This window comes from Mustelus asterias, chromosome 9, assembly GCF_964213995.1.
Source record: "Mustelus asterias chromosome 9, sMusAst1.hap1.1, whole genome shotgun sequence".
NCBI lineage: Eukaryota > Metazoa > Chordata > Chondrichthyes > Carcharhiniformes > Triakidae > Mustelus > Mustelus asterias.
In genome coordinates, this window is record NC_135809.1 from 16620507 (window position 1) to 16641589 (window position 21083).

The window sequence follows — 21083 nt, forward strand, 5'->3', positions numbered from 1 at the left end:
TTGATGCTCACATCCCATGAATGAATAAAAAGAAAACTTTAGTGTCCATCACCCAAGAGTGGCTTAGTTGCATCGCCACTGAATGAGCTGGCCGAGTCCTAAAGGACAGAGCTGCTGGATTCCGTCTGTGGCGGGTGGTGAGGGAACCAACAAGAGGTGAAAGCTACTTGACCTCATCCTCACCAATCTATGTACCATAGATGCATCTGTCCATGACAGTGTTGGTAGGAGTGACCACCATGCAGTCTTTGTGGAAACGATGTCCTATCTTCACACTGAGGATATCCTCCATGTTATGTGGTACTTTCATGGTACTAAATGGGATAGATGTCGAATAGATAAAGCCAATCATCTGGGCATCAGCAGCAGCAGAATTCTATGCAACCATAATCTATACCCATGTGACCCGGCATATCCTATACTGTTACCATCAAACCGGGGGGGGGGGGGATCAACCCTGTTGCAATGAAGGGTGCAGGAGGGCATGCCAAGATCAGCACCAGGCATATCTAAAAAGCTAATTAAGTTACAACACTTGACTACTTGAGTGCCAAACAGTGAAGCAGCATGTGAGAGACCGAGCTAAGTGATCCCACAACCAACAGATTAGATCGAAGCTTTGCAGTCCAGAATGGTGGTGGGCAATTAAATAGCCTAACGGGGGGAGAAGGCTCCCTAAATAGCCCCGTTCTCAATGTTCAATTCAGTTTTAGTGTCACAAGTAGGCTTACATTAACACTGCAATGAAGTTACTGCAATGAAGTTACTGCGAAAGTCCCTTAGTCACTACACTTCAGCGCCTATTTGGGTATGCTGAGTGAGAATTTAGCATGGCCAGTGCACCTAACCAGCAGATAAGGGGAAAACTCCACAGACAGGAATTTAACCCAGGTCCCTGGCATTGAGGCAGCAGTGCTTGCCACTGTGCCAATCTCCTGATAGGGAAGCCCAGTGCATCAGTGCAAAAGACAAGGCTGAAGCATTTGCAACTGTGTTCAGCCAGAAGTGCCAAGTTCATCTTTGCCTTCCCCTGAGGCCCCCAATGTCATAAATGCCAGTTTTAAGTCAATTTAATTTACTCTACATGCTATCGAGATGGCTGAAGACACTGGATACTGCAAAGGCTATGGACCCTAATGACATTCTGACAATAATACTGAAGACATGCTCCAAAACTATCTGAATTCTTAACCAAGATATTCAAGTACAGCTACAATACTGGCACCTATCCAGAAATGTGAAAAACAGCTCAGGTATGTCTTGCTGACAAAAAAAAACAAGACAAATCCAACCTGGCCTATTACTACCCCAATCAGTCTACTCTCGATTATTAGCAAAGCGATGGAAGGGGTCATCAACAGTGCTATCAAGCGGCACTTGTTCAGAAACAACTTGCTCACTGATGCTTAGTTTGGGTTCTGTTAGGGCGGCACGGTAGCACAGTGGTTAGCACTGCTGCTTCACAGCTCCAGAGACCTGGGTTCGAATCTCGGCTCGGGTCACTGTCTGTGTGGAGTTTGTATATTCTCCCTGTGTCTGCGTGGGTTTCCTCCGGGTTCTCCGGTTTCCTCCCACAGTCCAAAGATGTGTGGGCTACGTTGATTGGCCATTCTAAATTGCTCCTTAGTGTCCCGGGATGCATAGGTTAGAGGGATTAGTGGGTAAATATGTAGGGATAGGGCCTGGGTGGGATTGTGGTTGGTGCAAACTTGATGGGCCGAATGGCCTCTTTCTGCACTGTAGGATTCTATGACCTGGGTTCTGTCAGGTTGACCTGGCTTCTGATCCAATTGCAGCCTTGGTCCAAACATGGACAAGAGCTGATGAGGTGAGAGCGATTGCCTTTGGCATCAAGGCTGCATTCAAACAAGTGCAACATCAAGGAACCCTAGCAAACCCTAGTCAGTGGGAATCGGGGAAAACTCTCCACTGGTTAGAATCAGATCAAGCACAAAGAAAAAGGACATTGTTGGAGGTCAGTCTAGTGTCCTGAGGCCCAACCATCTTCAGCAACTACATCAATGACCTTCATCCATCATAAGGTGGGAAAGGGGATCTTCGCTGATGATTGCACATGTTGAGCATTATTCACGACTCTTAAGATGCTGAAGCTATACGTGCCCATATGCAACAAGACTGGGACAACATTCCGACTTGGCCTGATAAGTGACAAGTAACATTTGCACCCCACAAGTGCCAGGCAATAACCATCTCCATTAAGGTGTCTTTCAATGACATTACCATTTCTGAATCTCCTTCTGTCAATAACCTGGGCATTACATTGACCAGAAATTGAACTGGAGCAGGGTATAGGCTTGGAATTCTGCACAGAGTAATTCAGCACCTGATTCCCCAAAGCCTGTCTATCATCTACAAGGCACAAGCGAGGAATGTGATGGAATGCTCTCAACCTGTGTGGATCAGTGGAATTCCAGCAATGCTGAAGATGCATCCGGAACAAAGCAACCTATTTGGCACACCATCCGACACCTTCACCTTCCACCACTGATGCACAGTGGCAGCAGTGTGTATCATGTGCATGATGCAATATTATAACTCACAACAGCTCCTTCAACAGCACTTCCTGGACCAATGACCTCCACCACCGAGAAGGACAAAGGTCAGCAGGTGCATGGGAACGCCACTACCTGTAATTTCCCTTGAGCCACACACACTAGTCTGACTTGGAACTATTTCACCATTCCTTCACTGTCCCTGGGTCAAAATCCTGGAACTCCCTCCCTAACAGCACTGGGTGTACCTGCACCACATGCTACAGCGGTTCAGGCAGACAGCTGGCCACCACCTTCTTGAGGGTAATTAGGGGTGGGCCGTATAAATGTTAGTCTTGCTAGTGATGCCCATCTCCATGAAAGAGTGAAAAAGACGATAGATTGAGCAATGGCTGTGCAAATGGGAAGTTTCGTCCCTTTACATTTTAGTTTTCTTTCCAGTACTGGATGAGCAGAAAATTCGTCCAATTAAATATTGGGAAGCTGAAGTTTTTATTTTAAGTCTCTGTTCAAAACTCTGTTCCCTAGCTGCCAACTGCATCCCTCCTCCTCAACAACTATCTGAGACTAAATCAGTCTGTTTGTAACTTGTTTATTTGACCATGAGATGAGCTTCCAAACACACTCACTCAGACTGCTGTTTTCCACCTTTGAAACTTCACCCCTACATCAGCTCATCTGTTGCTGAAACCCTCTATTTGTGCTTTTGTTACCTTTAGTCTTGTCTGTTCCCTAGTACTCTGAGCTGGCCTCCCACATTTGCCTCCCCTCATCTCTGTAAGCTCCTCCAGTTCCACAATCCTCTGAGATATCTGCTCTCATCTAAATCTTGTCTCTTGAGCATCCCAAATTCTTTTTTAATTCCTCCTTTGCCTTCAATTGCAACTCTCTGGCCCTACACCCCCGTGCCTTCCTTTAGGTCACCTGATCTAAATCACCATGTTTTGTTTTATAATTGTCTTGTGAATCACTTTGTGATGTTCCATTATGATAGAGGTGTCATATAAATTTAATATTTCATGGCAAAGTTGCTGTAATTCTTGATGAGAATTACCAGTGTAATGGAGCAAAATAATTGACAGGTGCACATAGCTTTGTTACACTAATATCCTCATGTGTACATGAGTTCATAAAACAATTCTGTTATATAGAAACAGTTGTCACCTTTGAATGTAATTTTTACAGTAGTGAAACAGCCTGGTGCAGTTGATGATTTAATAATGTAGCCATTATAAGAACACTTTTACTGATTAACAAAAGCACATTTCAAAATGGTAATAGTCAATCCAACTTTGCAAATATATAAAGGATGTATATAATTGAAGGAGTTAGCTGCCTGATGTGCCACGCATACTTAGTCGGTACTTGACATTTATGGTTATTTTTATGTTTAGGTTAAGCTAATTAGCACAAGTCTCATAGCCGCAAGGTTGTATTCTCACCTTGGGCAAAAATATCAAATGAAATGGAAGCAGTTTCTTCACCCTATATAATGTTTTGTATGTAGCCCTTCTGCGAATTTGAGGTTAAAATTGGCAACTGAAAAAGACAACTTTTTCTATTGTTCAGTAAATCTACTAATAGTTTGAATTGATTTATTGTCACATGTATTAGTATACAGTGGAAAGTATTGTTTCTTGCGCGCTATACAGACACAGCATACGATACGTAGAGAAGGAAAGGAAAGGGTGCAGAATGTAGTGTTACAGTCATAGCTAGGGTGTAGAGAAAGATCAACTTAATGCAAGGTAGGTCCATTCAAAAGTCTGATGGTAGAAGCTATTCTTGAGTCGGTTGGTACGTGTCCTCGGGAAGTGAAAATCTCCTCTCTTGAACGTTCAAATGTTCAGATAAAGTTATAAAAATTGCATGTTTTTTGTAGTAGGACAGCTTATAAATTATTAAAAGGTAATTATCTGTAATTGCTGCATTACAGGAGTTGAAACTAAAAGATGAAGAATGTGAGCGATTATCCAAAGTTAGAGACCAGTTGGGCCAAGAACTAGAAGAACTTACGGCTAGTTTATTTGAGGTTTGTATTAACCAGTACAAGCTGGACCTTGGCCATATTGAATGGAACTGATTCTATTGAATGTATAATTCAATTTATCCATGCCTTTACAAAACTTCAGTTTTGTGCACTACTGTCAAGTGAAATTGAGTTTCAAATGTGCTTCCCTCCTGCAAATACCTAGACTTGGTTGAACTGATTACTGAGTCGGGACAGTTTTTTTCTAGAATTAGATTTTTGGAATTGACCAGGGAACAGACCTGTTATGGCTAGAGGGATCATCAATAGATCTCCTTGTGGAGTAAGAGTCCCCCTACTGAGCAAGTGGAGGTTCGTCCAAGAGAAAAGGTGCAGCTGGAGTTTAACAGCTATATCTACTATGGCAGCAGCCAAAGAACACGTGGGCTTGACCTGTAGCTGCAGATGCTGTGCTTTATTCACCATGTAAATAAAGGGTGTTGGTAACGGAAGATTGGCCTCAGCAAGATTATTACAGTACCAAATTAGATTTGCTGGTGGATAACAAACTAAAGTAAAACTGGATTGAGTAAACACACAAACCATGGAGAGTATTCAAAAAACATTTGGTACAATCTGTATCCCGAAAAGACACAGGCTCCACGTTTAGTTAAGTAACCAAGGTCAATAATAATGAGGTATGTAACATTATGAAGATAAAAAGCAAATGCAAGGGAAAGTGGATTCGGAGAGCTGTCAAGCCAATAATAGTTTACAATTTTAAGAGGTGCAAAAATGGAAAATAAACTTGTAAGGGATATCCAAACTAACCACAAACATTTTTAGAAATGTATTATGTGAAAGAGAGTGGCAGAGAGTAATGTGGGCCCATTGAAGAAAGATGCGAGACTGTAATGAGTAGTATGGAAATGGGAGCCTAGTTAAGAGTTCTTTGCATTCCTTTTTGCAATGGTGAAAGAAGACAACATACCAGTTGTATAGGGTAAACTTAAAAAAATGTCAAGGTGAGGGATTTAAGATCAGTGGATTTAGTACCATTGAAGAAAGTAATGGGACTAAAGATGGATATTTCCTAAATTGCTTTGAGGCTGACCTGTTTTACCATCTGTTACTTAATATCAAGACCAATAGTGTCCTGACTGAAGTAGGTTCCATGACCAGTTATTCTATGATCATGTTGCACCCTTTATAGATTTCTGAGTCGATGCCTCGTAAATCTCTTCCTGCACGTTTCCTAGAGTTAACTACAAAGTTATTGCTCCCTGTTTTCTCTTAACTGAGTAGAGTGCATTAATCTTGCATTTTATCCCTTTTTTCATTTTATCTGTACCAGACAAAATTATTTCATCTGTTATATTCATTTCACACAAAATGAATAAGAACAAAGAAAAATACAGCACAGGAACTGGCCCTTCGGCCCTCCTAAGCCTATGCTGATCATGATGCCCGAACTTCTGCCCTTACTTGGTCCGTATCCCTCTATTCCCTCCCTATTCATGTACCCATCCAGATGCCTCTTAAATGTTGCTAATGTCTGCTTCCACCACCTCCTCTGGCAGCGTATTCCAGACAACCACCATACTCTGCATGGAAAAACTTCCCCTGCACATCTCCCTTAAACTTCCCCCTCTCACCTTGAACCTGTGCCCTCTTGGAATTGACACTTCCACCCTTGGAACAAGTGTCCCACTCGCCACCTTGTCTATGCCTCTCATAATTTTGTAGACCTCTAAGATCTCCCCTCAGCCTCTGTCTTTCTAGTGAAAACCATCCTAGTTGATTCAACCTCTCCTCATAGCCATCGCCCTTGAGACCAGGTAACATCCTGGTGAACCTTCTTTGCACTCCAAAGTTTCCACGTCCTTTTGGTAGTGTGGTGACCAGAACTACACACACTACTCCAAATGTGGCCTAACCAAGGTTTTATATAGCTGCAACATGATTTGCCAACTCTTGTACTCAATGCCCCGGCTGATGAAGGCAAGCTTGCCATATGCCTTCTTAATCACCTTGGCCATCTGTGCTGCCACTTTTAGGGAACTGTGGACCTGCACGCCTAGATCCTTCTATGTTAATGTTCCTAAGGGTTTTGCCATTTACAGTATAGTTCACACCTAAATTTGATCCTCCAAAATGTATTACCTCGTATTTGTCCGGATTAAACTCCATCTGTCATTTCTGTGCCCAAGTCCCCAATCTACCTATATCCTGTTGTATCCTCTGACAATCTCCGGCACTATCAGCAACTCTACTAATCTTCATGTCATTCCCAAACTTATTAATAAGACCACCCACATTATCCTCCAGATCATTTATATATACTATAAACAACATAGGTCCCAGCACTGATTCATGTAGAACATCATTCGCTACAGAACTCCATTCTGAATAACACCCTTCCACCGCTACTCAGTCTTCTATAACCAAGCCAGTTCTGTATCCATTGAGCCAGCCCACTCCAAACCTATGTAATTTTAGTTTTTGTACCAATCTGCCATGTGGGGCCTTGACAAGTGCCTTATTAAAGTCCATTTAAACTACATCCACAGCCCTTCCCTCATCAATTATCATTGTCACCTCTTCAAAAACTCAATCAAGTTGACGAGACATGACCTTCTCTGTGCAAAATAATGTTGCCTATCACTAACTAGTCAATTTTCTTCCAAATGTGCATATATCCTATCCCTCAGTGTTTCCACCAAAAACAGCCCCCCCCCCCCCCCCCCCCTCAAATGATGTCAGGCTCCTGTAATTTCCTGGATTATCCCTGCTTCCTTTCTTAAACAAGGGAACAACATTGGTTATTCTCCAGTCCTCTGGAACCTCGTTTGTGGTCAAAGAGGATGTGAAGGTATGTTAAAAGGCCCCAGCTATTTCTCCCCTCGCCTCCTGCAGTAACTTGTGATAGATCCCATCCGGGCTGCTTCGATATACTGACATTCTCTAGTGCGTTCACGCACCTACCCCTGACCTCGACATCCATCATGTCCTTATCCTTGGTGAATACCGATCCGAAGTACTCACTGAGGATTACCCACTTCCTGTGGCTCCACGCGTAACTTCTCTCCATTGTCCTTGAGTGGGCCTACTCTTTCTCGTGCTACCCTCTTACTCCTAAAAATGCTTCAATGTTTCCCAATTTGGCTTTTCTACGTCTGTATATTAAAACAATGTTCCTGTACTTTTACCTAACCAGTGTCATTGTTGAACTAAGGCTCTAAGATAACATGGAGTTTTAGAACATAGAACCGTACAGCACACGAACAGCCCCTTTGGCCCACAATGTTGTGCTGAACATGATGCCAAATTAAACTAATCCCTTCTGCCTGCCTTTGGCCCATATCCCTCTATTCCATGCATATTCATGTGCTTGTCTAAAAGCCCCTTAAATGCCCTATTGTATATGCCTATGCCACCACTCCTGGCAGCGCGTTCTAGACACCTACCATTGTCTGTGTCTTAAAAAAACGTAACCCTCACATCTTTAAATGTTCCCCCTCACCTTAAGTGCATGCTCCCTAGTATTACACATTTCAACTCTGGGGGAAAAAGATTCTGACTTTCAACCCTTTCTCTAGAAAGGACTTCGTAGTCGTCTATTCTATCCCCAAGACTGAGCATTTGGCAGGCCAACCTCTTAATGCAGAAATGTTTTCACCTGCTGTTATGTGATCTGACATCTGGGAGGTAGCAGACCAAATGTGACCCAGGGCAGAGCTGCAAAACTGGCTATCCATCCCCTTAATCATAGAATTCTTTACACCTAGGGCCCTATTTTACCATTTTGAGCCTAAGTGCCGAATCTGGGCGTCAAATAGATCCGCGCCTGGAATCCTCTTTCCAGCGCGCCCATACGCGTTTTGCCAGCTCCGGCCAGATCCGCGCTGTGTGTGGGGCTTAGCACTGGTGGACCAATCGGAGCTTTGAACTGCGCATGTGCAGTTCGAAAAAAATCTGACAGTGCGTGCCCGGGCATGAAAGAAAAAAGCAGAAGGCGGCTCTCTGACGTTCATCCTCTGGTTGGGGCGGGGTGGGGGAGTGTGTGACTGGTCATCCCCTGGGGGGAGGGGAGGGGGTGTGACCTCTCATCCGTCTGGTCGGGGGGGGGGGGGGGGGGTCGGGTCGGCTGCCAGTCTGTGGCCGATGCCTCCTGGCACCATCACTGGTACACTACCAGCCACAGATTACTCTTCCCTGCAGGTGCGAGAGAGCGGGAGAGATGGCTGTGGCTGGTAGCGTACCAGTGATGGTGTATCCCTTTACACTGTGGAATCGGCCAGTTCTGCTCCACCTTCTTAGCGAGGAATCGCTTCATCCTGAAGGTTTCGTGGAATGGCATGGCCTCACGTCCACTCTGGCAGGAGGCATCGGCCACAGACTGGCAGCCAACCCGCCTCCCCCCCGCCCCCCCCCCCCCCCCCCCCCCGACCAGAGGATGAGATGCCGCACACCCCCCCCCCCCCCCCTCCCCCCACACACACACACACACACACACACAGGGGATGAGACGTCACACCCCCTCTTCTCCTCCCGCCCTGACCAGAGGATGATCTGGGTCAGAGCCATTGCAGTCTCTGACCCCGCTCTTCGGAGGCTGCAGCGGCAACTTCAGACTTTTATTTTGCAGGTTGGTAACAGCGCAGACGCGGACCGGGCCAGAAGACAGTAAAGTGGTATTTGGCGGTGGAGTTGGGCGCGTGGTTCATTAAGTCTATTTAAATACATGCAAATGCAGTTAAATCGTCGGGCCGCCCGATATCCCCCGCACCCGAATCGGGTGTCGGTAAAGGCGCGAACTGCTCGGAATCGGGTGCAGATTGCGTTAAAGGCCCGACGCCCAACTTTACCGCGGGTGCTAAGTTTTGGTAAAATCAGGCCCCTAATCTTGTTCTTCTCACTAGTATTTGATTTTTCCCCATTGATAACACCTTGCTGATTTGTTGCTATTAATTCCATATTTTAAGGACCAAACAAAAATGTAATTTGCATGTTGGTACAGTTTAGGGTGTCCTTTTGAGTTTGGTGTTGGGACATGAGCCTATTGAGTACCAGAGGGGGCTTGAGGGAATATATGGACAACTGCTTCTCCTCTTTGTTTTTAATGAGCTTTAATAGGACTGATTTTAAGAAGAGCTTATGTTTGTAAGATTTCACAATCTTGATCACCTTGAAATCTACTGGGTACGGACACCCGATGATTTAATTATCAAAACGATTTTTTGAGTTCAGTTAATAGACACAATATGATACATAAAAAACAGCAGTAGTCAATCAGCAGTCTTTGGTTCTTGTCCTCTTTTCTGGATCTTTTCTTGTCTTGTCCTTTCCTGGGACATGCTAACAATGTCCAAAACTGTCCTTCTTTAAGCTCTTAAGGGGATCCAGCAACCTAATTGGTCTATGCTGACATAATTTAGTCCAAAGTTTGTGCAGAGTTCAGCACGTACACCTAGCTTTTTATCTCAGCAACAACCTTAGAGTCCACATTTTGACCTCGGTCATCCAATTTTGGCTTGCTTTGTGACACAGTTGTTGTCAAAAAGCTTAATTCCCTTCATTTTAACAGCATGTATAATATAATAGAGTAAGGTAAGGAAAACACTTGAATAAGCTTTCTAAAAGCTTATTTTTCTGTGCTGTAAATGTTCTACATCTAATCATGCTCTGATGATCCTGTACTGTTTGACGCTAGCATTGGCTTTCTGAAATGGATGCAGTGTTCCATTTTCCAGGGCATGCAGAGACACAAACTCAATTGAGTTTGTCTCTGTATGCCCTGTTTGTGAGCATTTCTCCACTCCACCTGACGAAGGGGCAGCGCTCCGAAAGCCAGTGGCATTTGCTACCAAATAAACCTGTTGGACTTTAACCTGTTGTTGTTAAACTTCTTACTGTGTTTACCCCAGTCCAACGCCGGCATCTCCACATCATGTCTTCCAAGAGGTACAGAAAAGCTTAATCCATTGTTCACTTTAATTCCTAATACTAAAGGTTATATGCTGAAACATATGAGTAATGAACTACATATTTGCAACACATGACACTTCCATCAAATTTGAATCAAGGATGAAAATGCTTTGCTGCTGGTGAAAAAATGTGGATTTTTAAAAGTACTTTTTATGAAACAAAATTAGCATTCTTGGAACTTGTTCTCTTTAAGGAAATAACACATTTAAAAGTCCTCATTTTGCTCTTGCTTTTAAGGAAGCTCATAAAATGGTACGAGAAGCAAATGTCAAACAAGCTGCAGCAGAGAAACAGCTAAAAGAAGCACAAGGCAAGGTAACTGCTTGGCCATTATTATGAAATTTAGTACAACTTTCCAAGGACTGTTTCATAATTGTAAGTTTTTTAGCGATTAATTTTCATATTCATTGGACATAATTTTTAAAACATTTTCATCAAATGTGACTTTTCTGTTCTCTATTTTGGTCTGAGCCTGATTCATCTTTTATGAACTTTTGTTTTTGAATTCATAGAATGTTTGTCAATTATTTTATAAAAATATGTAAGCAAAGTTAAGCTAAAGCAGCCCCATATTTTTAAATTGAAAAGCAGAATACCATGAATGCTGAAAATCTGAACCAAAAACAAAAAATGCCTGAAAAGACTCAATGGGTTGGGCAGCATCTGTGTAGATAGAAACAGGGTTAATGTTTGAAGTCCGTGTTCTTTCACCAGAATTGGGAGAAGTTAGAGACAAAAAGGAGTGAGTGGAACAGCACCTTATCTTTCAATTTGGCACACTACAGCTTTTTGCACTCAACATTGACTTCAACAATTTAAGACCCTAAACTCTGTCCCCTATTTTATTTCTTTGCTTGTTTTGTTTTTTTATTCTTCAGTTAACAGCACCCGCTCTTGGCACACCTCTTGTTTCTTTTCTTGCCCCATCACCTTTGACCCTGGAGGACTAATATTTCTGTCATTGAGCCTCTCTTGTCTTTCACCCAGTTCCAGACCTTCCTTTTGTCCTTGTCCCAGCCCTTGCTTAAAATGACAATGTACTTACAATTACAATCTAATTATCTCAACATCTCTAACTTTCACAGTTCTGATGAAGCATCAACTCTGTTTCTCTACACAGATGCTCCCTAACCTGAGATTCATCCCAGCATTTTCTGTTTCTGCTTGTCCCGTAAATTTGAGCCAACAATTTAATTATTTTGCTTTTATTTAATAGATTGACGTACTGCAAGCTGAAGTGGCAGCATTGAAAACACTAGTCCAGTCCTCGTCACCAACATCACCTACCAAGGAGTTTCAGCCGAATACAAAAGCACATTTTAAAAAAGGACATGCTCGAAATAAAAGTACAAGTGCTATGGCTAGCAACAGCCAAGAGCTGAATGTGATGCAACCTATTGTAAGAGATTGTAAAGAGGTAAGTTGTTTTAAAGTTTTTCAAAAATAAGTTTTGAGTAACATGAGGGTCAATGACTGATGAGTAATCAAATGGCTCCAATTCGATGTCCAAAGTTAATTGTAATACCAAGATTCATGGTTAATAATTATGTTAATTGAAAACTCCAGTCGAATCATGAGTGGCATTACTCAACATGTTGCATGAGCTCTCCTCATCCTTCTTGATCTTTGTGCAACCTTTGGCATGGTCAACCACAGCATCATACGTCAACATCTTTCTTCTGTGAGATGGTTCTTCTCTTGCCTAGCCAATAAAGTCCAGAGAGGTGAACTACTTGACCCCCATAATTTTCTTTACCATCCCTCCCACCTACCAAAATCTATGGTTGGCCCCTTTTATTCTCATGTACACAGTGTTGTTTCTTGGCTGAAATCTAGTTCCACATGTACCTTGCCAACATTCAACTTTACCTCACTATCACCTCTTCAAACCCTCCACTGCCATTCTGTTGTCAATCTGCTTTTCTGACGATCTGTTCTAGATTAGCTGCAATTTAAATGTTAGGAAAGATAACCAAATTGTTATCTTGAACTTTGTCACCTATTCCATTCCCTTTCTTGGGCTGAACCACACTGTATGCAAGATTGGCATCCTATTTTGTTTCACTCATGGGCTAGGGGTATCACTAGCTTGGCCAGCATTTATTGTCCATCCCTAAAATGCCAGTAAAGCCATTTCAGAGGGCATTTTCAGGAGACAACTACATGGGTCTGGAGTAACATGTATGTCCTATGATTTTTAACAACAATTGACAATGGTCATCATTAGACTGTTAATTCCAGATTTCCTTTTTAAGTTCACCATTCTCCATGAGTCCCTAAAGCATTATCCTGGGTCTCTGGATCACTAGTCTAGTGACAATATCAGTAAGGCACCACCTCCCTTATTTGACTGATCTGAGCTTTTGACCCCCATGCCCAGCTCTGTGATATCGCTTATCTCTGTAATTATCTCAACTCATCTATTAAAACCTTCATTTGCAATTTTCTTACCTCCAGAATCAGCAATTCTGTTCCTCTCTTGACCAGCCTTTTGTCTTTCAAACTGTATAAATTTGAATTCTCATAAAACTCTGCTGTCTGTATCAAAACCTGTTCATCCATCATCCATGGTGTTGCTGATTTACTTTGGTGCTCGTTCCACCAATGCCTAATATTTAAAATTCTCATTCTTTGTGTTCATATCTCACCCCTGTCCCTAACTCTGTATTGCTGCTACCCTTCAAGAATTCTCTTATTCCCTAATTCATTCCGTGGTCTCTGTGCCTCTCTACCTGGGGCTGCACCTTTGACTATCTAGAATCCAAAGTCTGGAGTTTCCTCTGAAACTTCTCCTTTCAGAGTTATTAAACTTACCCGTCTTAAAATCTTCTTTGTCTCTGTTTCAACTTTTATCTGATTTATGTTACTGTGAAGCACCTGGGACATTTTTCTAGCTTACTGTAAAAACAAAACTTAGATCTGATCTTGTTCGAGGAAGAAAGCTTATCGAGGAGTGTTTTAATTTTTGCTCAACAAATATAGTCTACCATCCGAGTGCTTTTAGTTAGAATGAAAACCCTTGCATCTATGTGCTTATCAGGATCTTGGCACCAGGTAAATTCCTGTGATTTTCTTTGAATTGTGCCATTTGATTTTTTTTACATCCCATCTGAGAGGACAGACAGTGCTTCATATGAACATACACACAAGGAGCGGGAGTGGGCCATTCAGTCTCAAGCCTGCTCTGCCATTTAATAAGGTCATGGCTGATCTGATAACCCCAAATCTACATCCTGCCAATCCCAAACAGCTTATCACCCCCTTGCTTACCAAGAATCTATCCACCTCTGCCTTAAACATATTCAAAGACTCTACTTGCACAACCTTTTTCAGGAAGGGCATTCCAAAGACTCATGACCCTCTGAGTGAAAAGAAAATTGCATAATTTCTATTTTAAATGGATGATCCCTTATTTTTAAGCAGTGACCCCCAGTTCTAAATTTTGCCACAACAGGAAACATCAGCTTCATGTCCACCCTGACCAGACCCCTCAGAATCTTATGTTTCAATCAAATTGCCTCTTGCGCTTCTAAACTCCAGTGGATACAAGCTTAGCCTCCTAACCTTCCCTCCTAAGACAACCCACCCATTCCAGGTATTAGTCTTGTAAACGTTCTCTGAACTGCTTCCAATGCATTTACACCCATCCTTAAATAAAGTGACTCACTCGGGCCCAGATCTAAGTACAACTGAAGCATAACTTCCTGGTGAACTTAAAAAGGAAATCTGGAATTAACAGTCTAATGATGACCATTGTCAATTGTTGTTAAAAATCATAGGACATACATGTTACTCCAGACCCATGTAGTTGTCTCCTGAAAATGCCCTCTGAAATGGCTTTACTGGCATTTTAGGGATGGACAATAAATGCTGGCCAAGCTAGTGATGCCCCTAGCCCATGAGTGAAACAAAATAGGATGCCAATCTTGCATACAGTGTGGTTCAGCCCAAGAAAGGGAATGGAATAGGTGACAAAGTTCAAGATAACAATTTGGTTATCTTTCCTAACATTTAAATTGCAGCTAATCTAGAACAGATCTAAGTACAACTGAAGCATAACTTCCTGATGTTTGTATTCAATTTCTCTCTCAAGTTGTAACATTCTATTAGCTTTCCTAGTTACTTGCTGTACCTGCATACTAGCCTTTTGTGATTCATGTGCTAGGACAGTGTGATCCCTCTGCACCTCCAAGCTCTGCAATTTTTCATCATTTAGATAATATGCCTCTTTCAATTTCATACTTTCTCACATTATACTCCATTTGCCAGACCTTTGCCCACTCACTTAACCTATCTATCTATATCTTTTTGTAGCCTTGGCTTAACATCTCAACAAAGCAACACCTCAAAATGCAGCACTCCCTCTGGAGTATTAACATAGTTTGTGGAGTAGGCTGTGAACCTGCAATTTCTGACTCTGTGCCAAGTATGTATCACTGAGCTGGGACTGACTGTATTAGTTGAAGTACAGCATAGTCTCAAATTTGAAAAGTGGCTTTCTAGTTTGGATGTGAAATTTACATTATGCAGCTGCACAAAAGCTTTGCTCCTATCCCAATCAAAGTAGCTGCATTTGCTACAATCTTCACACATTCCGTTGTAGTTCTGGAAGTAAATTAAGAGTTGAGTTAACAGTCTATATAGCAAAGTTTAATTGCAACTTCAAAAAAAAAATCAAAGACAGTTTTAACAATTAATAAATAAATAGTTTTGAACTATCCAAAGTTAGGAATTAGCAATTTGCTTTCACTTTTACTGACAGTCTATTGTGTAAATTTGAATAAGGTTGATTCGCTTCTGTTTGGTGAATTTAAAGCATGGAAAGAAGAACCAACAATCGATAGAACTTGCTGCTTTTTAGACCGAGTTTATAAAGAAGATATCTATCCTTGCTTGACGTTTTCAAAAAGTGAGGTAAGAACAAGCACAAATCAACAATATAGTTAAAACTAATAAAGTTAGTAATGTAGAAACTGAAATCAGAGGTGCTTATTTTGTAGGTTGTGCTTAAAGGTGAATCTAGGCTTATTTAGTTCTAATGTATTTTGATCAGAGGGCATCCCAAGTAGAATGATTCTGTAAATGTATTTTAGGTCAGTGGTTTTGTTGCTAGATTGGCAATCTCAATGTTATGAGTTCAAATCCTACAATAGCAAATTGAACTATTTTCTCATTTCTAACTTGTGCACCAAAAATATAATCATGTAATTAAACAGCTGCTATTCACTAATATCCTTCAGAGATCAGACTAAGGCGATCTTAGTCAATTCTACAAAGTTGTCCTCCTCAACATCAATGGACTTATGCTGAAGTTAGGAGCACTGTCTAAGAAAAGACTATTGATGTGTAAATCTATTGACCTCAGTTTTGAAAGTTTCAACTGACTTAGCGCCCCCACAGATTTTTGTGGAGACAGTTCCAGGTGTTTACTATGCAGTCAAATGTTGAATTGGATTCAAATATTCATTTTGAAAAGTTTTTTTTATCGTAATCAAAATTTAAGATGAAGAAATGCTGACTTGATGTAATAAGTTAAACATTTTTTTTTAGATTGTAAAAATGATCTTTCCCTCTTCTGCAGCTGGCTTCAACGATTCTTGAAGCAGTGGAAGGTAATACGCTTAGCATTGAACCAGTTGGATTTCAGCCTCTTCCTGTTGTGAAAGCTTCTGCACTGGAGTGTGGAGGACCCAAGTAAGTTAAACTTGAATTTTCCTACTTTTCATTTTTGAATGTTAGTCCTGCAATTATTTTGATTTGATTGGGGGAAAATTTATGTACTTTTCTTTTTATAAGTTTCAGTAATTGATGGAGGATCCAAGACGTGGTGGCCATTTTTAATTACTTTTGGTCAATAGATATCAGAAACCAAATCAGAAGACAAGAATTCAATGTGTTAAATAATTCATTGAATGTAAAAATGCAGCTAGAGGAGGTTATCTGCACCATCTGAGTTACTTGAAATTATTAATGGAATAATTGGTATTCTTTAATTTTTTTTTACTATTTGATTTTACATTTTGCATCAGGATATTTGTTTAACTTCACCACTGGGGATTGGTGTGAGTAAGATGTTTGGGGATAACCAATACAAAAGAATTTTGTACTGCGCATGGTGGGTTCTTGATGTATTGGACTTTCTTGGGTATCAACTTTTGAATTTTTCATTTTAAAATATAACTTTAATATCTATATGGTCCAATATTAACATTTTTGAATATGTGCACACTACCTTTTGTCAGCTTTTTCCATTTAAAAACATCCATGTTCACATTTCTAATAAAACTATCTATATTGTCATGTTGTAATAACTCTCCTGCCAATGGTATAACTGTGGAACTTCAGTCTTGTTTCCTATCTCCTCAGCCTATACTGTACTAATATGCTCCAACCAACTCTACTTCCCTGCTTCCCAGGTTACTTTAAGGTGTGTTATTTAACTTGTGTCTTTCTTGAAAATGGAAACTGAATTATGCTTGGTCCAACTGTCCTCCGCTTTCTAACACCATCATTCAATGATTACATCTGGTCTTGATTTCCCATATAAAAAGCCACAGTCAATTAAAAATCATGTGTCTGCATGTGGTTCCTGTCTACAAAATTTCCTGTTATGTTTTTCATTAACCTTTTTTCTATTATTGTTACTTACATGCACAAGTAAGTTGCTTATGTAAATGATTCATGGTAATCGTACAATCTGACCATAGAGTGGTCTGCATATATCGCTCAAGATACTTTGTGAAAATTGTCTCACCTGTGTTACGATATTAGAAATGATCAAATTGTATACATCTATGAGACACAGATTCAGATTGCTAACCCCAATGAGACATGGTACAAAACATATATAAATGAAGTTTTTCTTTTATTTCAATTAGGTTTATTTTTTAAAAAAGCATGTTTGGACTTTGTTTGCTTTCAAAATTATTTGAGGGATAAATATGTTCCGTTTTGAGAGATTATTAGGTTATTAACCAGAATGCTAATTATAAAATCTAACTATTGTTTGAAACTAACACTTAACTTATGAGAAAGCTATCTAGTACAGTAGGAAAACTTAGAACTAAGGCAAAGTGTGGAGTGATGCCGAGGTAGAAGGATTCTGGGATGTTATGTCAAGTTTTATAAGCAGCTAAAAGACCTTTCTTGTGTCAGCTTAAAGCAGGCATGTTTCCCTCTGAGATATGAGCCCAGAGGATGTAAAAAGCCTTGAGATGCAGTGGTAAATATGAAGACACAATTGAGAGGTTAGCATCAGCCACACAAACTATTCTGGTTAGTCAGGTAACACATACTAAACTGTGGGGCTAAAGGTGATTGGGTATTGGGAGGGGTTAATTGATAAGAGTCAGGATAGAAGAGGCCCTCCTGATCAGTTTCACATAGTAGTGAAATCTAGAATGAAGAAAACAAGACAAGAGGTGAGGGACAGAGGGGTTGCGAGGAGAGATAACGAGAGAGAGAGAAGCTTGAAGGTCAAAAGCTGCAAGAATAGTAAGTCATTGTGTACCTAGAATAATACAGAAAGTATAAAGCCTGCATTAAACTTTAAATCACTGCCCAAGTTGTTTCCCCAAGAACCTAATGAACATATTCTGACTTTATTTCATTAAAGCTGTCTCACAACTGGATTTTGTGGCCAGTGCATTCCCATAACTATTCGAGACTCGGAACTCCTAAAAACAAAACTGCCGCCTTGAGATTTAAGATGGTTTTGTATGTATTCCTGTACATGTGCTTAGGGAACTTACTGATCCATAGTATTTAGTCGATTTTATTGTTCAAGCAAAGTACCAGTGTATATCACCTCTTAAAGCTTGCAATTAAAATCATCTCCCTCATATGTTGATTCATTTTTAAAATTTTAACATAAGCATTGAACATAGAACATAGAACAGTACAGCACAGAACAGGCCCTTCGGCCCACGATGTTGTGCCGACCTTCATCTGAAACCAAGATCAAGCTATCCCACTCCCTACCATCCTGGTGTGCTCCATGTGCCTATCCAATAACCGCTTAAATGTTCCTAAAGTGTCTGACTCCACTATCACTGCAGGCAGTCCATTCCACACCCCAACCACTCTCTGCGTGAAGAACCTACCTCTGATATCCTTCCTATATCTCCCACCATGAACCCTATAGTTATGCCCCCTTGTAATAGCTCCATCCACCCGAGGAAATAGTCTTTGAACGTTCACTCGATCTATCCCCTTCATCATTTTATAAACCTCTATTAAGTCTCCCCTCAATCTCCTCCGCTCCAGAGAGAACAGCCCCAGCTCCCTCAACCTTTCCTCATAAGACCGACACTCCAAACCAGGCAGCATCCTGGTAAATCTCCTCTGCACTCTTTCCAGCGCTTCCACATCCTTCTTATAGTGAGGTGACCAGAACTGCACGCAATATTCCAAATGCGGTCTCACCAAGGTCCTGTACAGTTGCAGCATAACCCCACGGCTCTTAAACTCCAACCCCCTGTTAATAAAAGCTAACACACGATAGGCCTTCTTCACAGCTCTATCCACTTGAGTGGCAACCTTTAGAGATCTGTGGATATGGACCCCAAGATCTCTCTGTTCCTCCACAGTCTTCAGAACCCTACCTTTGACCCTGTAATCCACATTTAAATTAGTCCTACCAAAATGAATCACCTCACATTTATCAGGGTTAAACTCCATTTGCCATTTTTCAGCCCAGCTTTGCATCCTATCTATGTCTCTTTGCAGCCTACAACACTCCTCCACCTCATCCACTACTCCACCAATCTTGGTGTCATCAGCAAATTTACTGACCCACCCTTCAGCCCCCTCCTCTAAGTCATTAATAAAAATCACAAAGAGCAGAGGACCAAGCACCGATCCCTGCGGCACTCCGCTAGCAACCTGCCTCCAGTCCGAAAATTTTCCATCGACCACCACCCTCTGTCTTCGATCAGACAGCCAGTTACCTATCCAATCGGCCAACTTTCCCTCTATCCCACACCTCCTTACTTTCATCATAAGCCGACCATGGGGGACCTTATCAAACGCCTTACTAAAATCCATGTATATGACATCAACCGCCCTACCTTCATCAGCACACCTAGTTACCTCCTCAAAAAATTCTATCAAATTTGTGAGGCACGATTTGCCCTTCACGAATCCGTGCTGACTATCCCGGATTAATCCGCATCTTTCTAAATGGTCGTAAATCCCATCCCTAAGGACCTTTTCCATCAATTTACCAACCACCGAAGTCAGACTAACGGGTCTATAATTACCAGGGTCATTTCTATTCCCTTTCTTAAACAGAGGAACAACATTTGCCACTCTCCAGTCCTCTGGCACCATCCCCGTGGACAGCGAGGACCCAAAGATCAAAGCCAAAGGCTCTGCAATCTCATCCCTCGCCTCCCAAAGAATCCTAGGATACATTTCATCAGGCCCAGGGGACTTATCGACCTTCAGTTTATTCAAAACTGCCAATACATCCTCCCTCCGAACATCTATTTCCTCCAGCCTATTAGCCAGTAACACCTTCTCTTCCTCAAAAACATGGCCCCTCTCCTTGGTGAACACTGAAAAAAAGTATTCATTCATCACCTCGCCTATCTCTACTGATTCCATACACAAGTTCCCACCACTGTCCTTGACCGGCCCTAACCTCACCCTGGTCATTCTTTTATTCCTCACATAAGAGTAAAAAGCCTTGGGGTTTTCCTTGATCCGACCCGCCAAGGACTTCTCATGTCCCCTCCTAGCTCTCCCCAGCCCCTTTTTCAGCTCGTTCCTTGCTAACCTGTAACCCTCAGTCGAGCCATCTGAACCTTGTTTCCTCATCCCTACATAAGCTTCCCTCTTCCTTTTCACAAGACATTCCACCTCATTTGTGAACCACGGTTCCCTCACTCGGCCATTTCCTCCCTGCCTGACAGGGACATACCTATCAAGGACACCCAGTATTTGTTCCTTGAAAAAGTTCCACTTTTCATCAATGCCTTTCCCTGACAGTTTCTGTTCCCATCTTATGCCCCCTAATTCTTGCCTAATCGCATCATAATTACCTCTCCCCCAATTGTAAGCCTTGCCCTGCCGTCCGGCCCTATCCCTCTCCATTGCAATAACAAAAGACACCGAATTGTGGTCACTATCTCCAAAGTTCTCTCCCACAACCAAATCTAACACTTGGCCCGGTTCATTTCCCAGTACCAAATCCAATGTGGCCTCACCCCTTGTCGGCCTATCCACATATTGTGTCAGGAAACCCTCCTGCACACACTGCACAAAAAGTGCCCCATCCAAACTATTTGACCTACAAAGGTTCCAATCAATATTTGGAAAGTTAAAGTCCCCCATGACAACTACCCTGTGACCCCCACACGTATCCATAATCTGCTTAGCAATTTCTTCCTCCACATCTCTATTACTATTTGGGGGCCTATAGTAAACTCCTAGCAACGTGACCGCTCCTTTCCTGTTTCTAACTGCAGCCCATATTACCTCAGTGTGCATATCCCCCTCAAAGTGCTTTTCCGCAGCCGTTAAACTATCCTTGATTAACAATGCTACTCCTCCACCTCTTATACCAGCTTCCCTACACTTACTGAAACATCTATACCCCGGAACGTCCAACA

General features: G+C 41.7%; 1 protein-coding gene across 10 annotated transcripts in view; it reads left to right on the top strand.

Annotated features, from left to right (window-relative positions):
- rab3ip (RAB3A interacting protein (rabin3)) overlaps nt 1-21083 on the top strand; it is a 72355-nt gene that overhangs the window by 25978 nt on the left and 25294 nt on the right. For all 10 annotated transcript variants that reach the window (XM_078219762.1, XM_078219769.1, XM_078219766.1 and 7 more), the window contains exons 4-8: nt 4450-4545; nt 10708-10785; nt 11687-11887; nt 15256-15384; nt 16052-16164. In XM_078219762.1, coding sequence (XP_078075888.1) covers nt 4450-4545; nt 10708-10785; nt 11687-11887; nt 15256-15384; nt 16052-16164 — 617 coding nt within the window. The remainder of the gene's footprint in view (nt 1-4449; nt 4546-10707; nt 10786-11686; nt 11888-15255; nt 15385-16051; nt 16165-21083) is intronic.